We start from the raw sequence: 6594 nt of genomic DNA, 5'->3' as shown, positions 1-6594 counted from the left end.
GGTCAGTTACTTCTAAGACCCGTCCTTTTAGAGCAGTACTTCCGGGTGAAGAAAAAACGACAGAAAGATAAGGAAAATAAATAAACAAGCTATGGATTAATCTTAAATCGAACCAGACTGGACACGCAGTGGGCTGTATATGGACCCAGGAGTGACCACTGTATACATTTGCCATTCTAATGCACTACGTTATTTTTAAAATCCGTTTCTGCTGGCGCGCATGCGCAGTGCGAACAAGCTTTGACAGAGGTAGCTAGTTCTCGCCATGTTTCGCTCAGCGCCGCCGCGACGCCTTTTATAAACTCACTGCACTCTTCCTTTTTTTCTTTCTTGCCGTTATAAGCGCTAATACGGCCTTATACACGGTCTGGAATTTATTCTACCGCCGAATGGTGCACGTGCGGGGTCAGCTAATACGTTGTAAGTCCTTGTGAGTTTCGTGTACGGATGCTAGTTAGCTAGCGGAGTGTGTTGTTTTTACCTCGCGAGCGCGTCACACAAAACATCAGCGCTGCTTTGTTTATTTTTTTTTATTATATTCAGCCCACTTTACAGCTGCATCTTTTAAATGGCGATATTAATAAATCTGGTTTATTAAGGTAAAAAGGCTGAATGGCAAAAAATAATAGGATATGTATTGTTTTTTATTTTGCTAGCTGGTTAGCCCGCTAGCTAGGATGCTATTCGGGTGCAGATGAACGGACCTAGCATGCTAGTCACAACACGTCAATGATAATGAGTAGATGAGTCTTTGTGAGGATGAGAATTTAAGGCGTTTCGTGTAAAGCGCTAGAGACGTTCAAGTGCTAGTTTTACTCTAGATGTGATGTATGATGCATTTAAAGAATAATAGTCTACAATAATGTGTGTTTTATGCAGTAGTAAATGATTGGTTTACTCTGGATCTGTGTTACATGTTGATAATCTTCTCGTGTGTAAATTATACAGTAATAATGTGTCTCCTATCTTTTACAAGGGTGTCATTTTTAAATAAACGAAACATCATCACTGTGTCAGGGCCACGCAATGCACCATGGAGGAGGTCCACCAAATGCACAGCGAAATCCGCAGAGGTCCAAATCGTTCACGGGCTCTGAAGCAGAGGAGCAGCAACAGCAGCCGATCACAGTCACACAACAACAACAAGCCGCAGCTGTCACTCACCCGCAGTCCCCGGTGACGACGTTCACCACGGCAGCAAGCCCAGCAGTCTCAGCGCCTCAGTCCCCCAACTACCAGATCATCATGAGCCGGAGCCCCATCACCTTGCAGAACCAGCAGATCACACTGACGCCGCTACCTGTGCCAAATCCCGCTTCGCCCAGCTTCCAGCACCAAGCTCCTCAGTGGCGGTTCGAGCACGGCTCGTCTTCGTACATCCAAGTGACTTCTCCCCTTCCTCAGCCGATTCAGTCTCAGAGTCCAACACAGCACAGCCCTGTCCCCCTGCAGGCCGTGACCAGGTCGGGCGCCACTCTCGGGGTGTGTGCGCAAAGCCCTACACGCTTCGTCGATGCTGGGATCATGGTGCGCCAGATTAACCTCAGCAATCCGCCTGGGAGTGGACACTTCGTGTACCAGGATAACACTGGCTTGACGCAACTGGCTTCGACAACAGTGGGCACGGTGCAGCTGGCCACTCCAGCCGGCACACCGGCGTCCGTGAGAGAGAGACGCCTCTCTCAACCCCACTCTCAGACCGGCGGCACTATCCATCACCTGGGCCCTCAGAGTCCCGTGGCATCCGGAGCCGCTCTGCCGGCCTTAACCAGCCCCGGTCACATCACCACATCCAACCTTCCTCCTCAGATCAGCAGCATCATCCAGGAACAGCTTCGGCCCGGCGTCACAGGGGTCACGGCGTCTGGAATGACGTCTTTCGGCGCAGTCCCTCCCTCCAGTCCTTCTCGGAGTACCGCAAACCCGCCACTGACTCCCAAAAAGGTTCAGCCGAAGAAGCTGGAGGAGATAGCACCCCCTAACGCCGAGGTGGCTCAGCTGAGGAAGCAGTGTCTGGAGCATCACAACAAGAAGATGGACAGCATGAAGGACGTGTTCAAGGACTACCTGATCGAGCTCTTCTTTCTGCAACACCTGCAAGGCAACATGATGGACTACCTGGCCTTCAAGAAGAAGCCGTGCGTGCCGCTCTTCACCTACCTGAGGCAGAATGATCTCGACCTCGAGGATGAGGAGGAAGAAGAAGAACAATCCGAAGTCATCAACGATGAGGTAAAGTGTCCTGTGAGCTTTTTGAAAAAATATTAATAATTTTTTTTTTTCCCCACTGTATATTCAGAGGCACAAACTGGCCCAAATAGGAACTAAAGGTACCTGAGGAGGTTTGGAGGAAGTGCTAGTGTTTACATAATGGATATTTAAATAACCAAGATTACATCAACTGGACAGAATTGATGGATAAAAATGGCAGAGGACAAAATGTAACACCATATTTATTTATTTTTGTACCCCTTAAGTACTTTTAGTTCCTCTTTGTGCCAGTACTTTCTCACATTAACTATATTTGTATCACATGAACAGCAGCAGTGTGAGATGTCTTCCATTGAGATGTTGTCATTCAGCAGCCATTTTTATTACAGGGACACTGTGTGAGCGTTGCATGTACGTCTGTTTCTATGACAACCACTCAGGTGAAAGTAGTGACGGGAAAGGATGGCCAGACGGTGACCCCCGTCGCCATAGCCACCCAGCTCCCACCCAACGTGTCGGCGGCGTTCTCCACCCAGCCGCAGTTTCAGGTGCGACGTCACAGACACCCGGAGGCGCCGATATTCCGATCGTGGATCAGTTTAAATTGTAATGTTTTTCTCTTTTTAGGCTCATCCTGGTTCTGCAGGCGGGAACATTTCCAATCCCGTGGACATGGAAGCCTTCAAACGACAGCAGGCTCTCGCTCAAGCAGGTAGACCGGCGTCGATGAAGGATACTTTTTTTTTATTTCCTTATCCCCCTCTTCTTTTTTTTTTTCTTCCCCTCTCTTTCTTTCCTTCATTTCCTCCTCCAATTTGCTTCTGCTTAATCAATATTCAGCATCTTTTCCCAGCGCTGTGTGTTCGAAGCCCATGAAACGGGGGAGCTCCGCTTCCTAACGTCCAACCGCTGGTGTGCAGTCGTCATTTCTGTGTGCCTAGTGTTTTTTCTTTTAATATTTTTTCCCCCTCCCCTTTTCAAACTCCCTACATATATTTTTCCCCCTTTTCTTTCGTTTTTTCCCTCCTCCTCCTCCTCTTTTTTTTTTTTTTTTTTTTTTGCGTGTTGAGGGTGTTGTGTGTTTTGCATCCCAGATCAGGCTAAGCGGTCCCGGATCGAAGTGGTTCGCCACGGGATGATATTCCAGCACCCCGTTGTAGCTCCTTTAGGATCTCCCGGCGTTCCCCTCCAGCAGCTTATGCCGACAGCGCAAGGTAGGAGCGCCGCTGTGTATTTTTCTCCCCCCCGCGGCCCGGTTCCACCACTCTCGTGTCCGTTGGTTTAGAGACGCTGCTGGAGGTCAGAGGTCAACCCAGTCCACTCAATGATGACCCCCCCCCACACTTCTCTTTTGCCATTTAACATATTCTATTTCAAATTCTTTTCGGTCTCGAGCCCAAATTCGAATTCAGTCCCTTTTCTTTGACCCGCCCACTGGAAGTTCAGGCTCTTTGAGAAGATCCAGCAGGAGACGGAGCAGGATTTCTGAAAGGGAAGATATTTTCGCACATTTTCACATTCCCTTTATGATTTTGATCTCATTCGATCATGTCCGTTCTTCTTTGCCGGCTCGCCCCCTGGATGATGAGTCTCAGACACTTTTATTTTTTTTTATTTTAAATCCATTGTTCATCTGACATTCCCTCTGGCTCCGCCCCTTTTCACCTCTCTCTCTCTCTCTCTCTCTCTCCTCCCACACCGCTCTCATCGCATCATCGGTCAGCACGCGTCCACGTGCATCTTGGGTTCTCATCATCTCGATGTTCCTCTTGTCATCTTTTCATTGGTCACTCCTGATTTCTCCAGCGTTTTTTTTTTTTGTCACGACTTCAGCCTCAGTCCAGGTAACGTAGCGAGTGTCCAGGAGCTTAAAGCCGCCCCAGTTGCAGGGCGAAGCGAATTGGCGGTAGAGGCTAGCTTGACGGAGGTGCTTCTCTAAGTGTGTACTTTAAGGCCAGCACTGTCCTGCTTTTCGCCCTAATCTGTCCCCTTTGTCTTTATTCTGCTCTTACACCCCGCTTTGCTCTGTTGTATAAGCTGTCTAAATGCAGTGTAATGTATCAGGTGTAACACGCATGCTCATCCTATGGTGTCTGTGCTTAGTTCCTTTTTTTTTTCCTTTCTTTCTTTTTTGTTCTGTCCTCTTTTCCTTTGCTGTTCTTATCTTATCACTGCTTTATTTTTCCTCATCTTTTTTTTTTAATTGTTTGAATTTCTATTATATCTCATGCAATTTTCTATAATTTTCTAGAAGTATTAATGAACACATAAGAGTACTTTGTTGTTGTTGTTTTTTTAGAATTATCATTTGACCGTTTTATTTGTTAAACATTAGACGTAGACTTTCTCTCGTTTCTTCCGTAATCATTATTACCTAGATGTTATTTTTCTTTAACACCACACTATTTTTCCCCAAAAGTGAGTATTTAGTTATCATTAACATCACATTCATTTAAAAGTTAATTTAACGCCATAGGATAGTAATGTTTTTAAGATTTTTAAAATGTTTTCCTTGTATAAATATGTGAAAACGTCTTGTTTTTCAATGTTTCATCCTCTTCTTCTGGCGACTCTCCTGTACCTTTCTCCTCTCCACGCATCACTCCTTCACCTTTTCTTTCTCCGTCTTCCGCTTCGTCGCTCTTGCATCCTTCATTTCCCTTCACTTCTCCTCTCCATTTCCTCCTACGCTCCTTTCTCTCCGTTTTATCCTCTTTGTCTCCGTCTCTCTTTCTCTCACTTCTCTCTCCTGCCTCATCCTTTCTTTTACCTTCTTTTCTTTCTCACTCCACTACCACTCTTTTATTTTCCTTGCTCTTCCTATTTTCTGTCTCTCCATTTCCACTGCCCCCTTCTACTCCTTCCATTCTCCCGATTTTATTCCCACTTTTTTCCACCCTTCTCTTTCCATCCCGCTCTCTTTCTCTATATCTTCCCTCCATTCTCTCTCAGGTGGCATGCCTCCGACGCCACAGGCCGTCCAGATAGGGGGGCAGAACCAGAACCAGCAGCAGTACGACCCGTCTAAAGGCCCCCCGGTGCAGAACGCTGCCAGTCTCCACACTCCTCCGCCCCAGCTCCCTGGTCGAATTCCCCAAGCCACGCTTCCTATGGCCACTCTGCCTCTAGCTCTCTCTCAGGCTCAGCCCGTGGTGCTGGAGCAGCAGTGCCAGGCACCGGGAGGGCAGCTCCAGGGCCAGGTGAAGCTACAGGGGGCAGGGGCTGTGCTGACTGCAGTGAACCCACACCCACAGCTGCAGATGCAGCTCCAAATACAACAGCAGCAGACGCAGCCGGTCATGCAGCCTGGACAGGCCGTGAGTAGAGTCTTATCTTCATCTGAGTAAAACTTTCCTTTTTAATCCTTTTTTTAAACAAAAATCAGGGATTTGTAATTGTTTTCAGATATCTTGTGTGTTAGTGTGATTACATCATAAATTATTAGGGCCTATCAGGTTTCAGTATGCAAATGTGTATACTAAGTATGCAACAAAAAAAAAGGCTAATTTGCATATTCATTGAAATTTGTTCATTTTAATCTAATGTGAGTTATCATGAGATCATCAGCTGTCATAATTTCCTTCTTCTTCCTCTCCCCTAAGACCGTAACGCTGGTCCGACCCGGAGCGGAGACGACCCAACCAGCTCAGCGTCTGATACCCAACCCCATGTCCTCCTCCATCATGTCCACCACACCTTTATCCTCTTTGCCCACCCCTCTCCCGTCCACTCCCGTCAGGACTCCCGTGCCTCACACGCTCTCCCCTGCCTCGCACTCCAAACTCACGGCCTCCAACGGCACTACGGCGCTGAAGATCTCCACGCTGAACCAGGGCTCGGCTGCAAATAGCGTCCAGGAGAGCCCCCAGGACAAGCAGGCGGAGCAGGCTAAACTGGTGAGACGGAACAAAAGCTGCTATTTAATCGTTTTAGAATATTTAAATCTGATCCAAGAAAGGGAAATTTGGCCGACAAGGAAATCCTGCCATGTTAAGCGATGACATGTTTTTACTGAACGAATCCAGAGATCAGTTAGATCTTTAACTTGCCAAAACAAACAGAAGAAACAGATCTCAGAATGACGTGGCTGACTGTCGGATTCTGTGTAGGAGAGCCAAGTGCATCAGCGCATCGCTGAGCTGAGAAAGGAGGGTCAGTGGTCTGCTAGCCGGCTGCCTAAACTTCAGGAAGCCAGCAGGCCCAAATCCCACTGGGACTACCTACTGGAGGAGATGCAGTGGATGGCTGCCGATTTCGCGCAGGAGAGACGCTGGAAGATGGCCGCCGCCAAAAAGGTAAGAAATGAACAAATGTGTTGAGTAATACAGCTATTTTGTTTTCTCTGACTCTTAATGTGGTGGGTGGTATACCGGTGGTAGACCT

At 47.5% G+C, this 6594-nt stretch overlaps 1 protein-coding gene across 4 annotated transcripts in view; it reads left to right on the top strand.

The window, feature by feature from the left end:
- Nucleotides 1–221: 221 nt before the first annotated feature.
- ep400 (E1A binding protein p400) overlaps nucleotides 222–6594 on the top strand; it is a 29832-nt gene continuing 23459 nt past the window's right edge. For 3 of the 4 annotated variants that reach the window (XM_058389123.1, XM_058389122.1, XM_058389120.1), the window contains exons 1-7: nucleotides 222–420; nucleotides 977–2232; nucleotides 2601–2759; nucleotides 2839–2923; nucleotides 5164–5528; nucleotides 5814–6107; nucleotides 6321–6506. In XM_058389123.1, coding sequence (XP_058245106.1) covers nucleotides 1027–2232; nucleotides 2601–2759; nucleotides 2839–2923; nucleotides 5164–5528; nucleotides 5814–6107; nucleotides 6321–6506 — 2295 coding nt within the window. In that variant the 5' untranslated portion in view covers nucleotides 222–420; nucleotides 977–1026. The remainder of the gene's footprint in view (nucleotides 421–976; nucleotides 2233–2600; nucleotides 2760–2838; nucleotides 2924–5163; nucleotides 5529–5813; nucleotides 6108–6320; nucleotides 6507–6594) is intronic. The other variant, XM_058389121.1, reaches the window with a different exon arrangement.

This window comes from Hemibagrus wyckioides, linkage group LG05 (assembly GCF_019097595.1).
Source record: "Hemibagrus wyckioides isolate EC202008001 linkage group LG05, SWU_Hwy_1.0, whole genome shotgun sequence".
Lineage (NCBI taxonomy): Eukaryota > Metazoa > Chordata > Actinopteri > Siluriformes > Bagridae > Hemibagrus > Hemibagrus wyckioides.
This window is presented reverse-complemented; position numbering and strand designations above follow the sequence as displayed.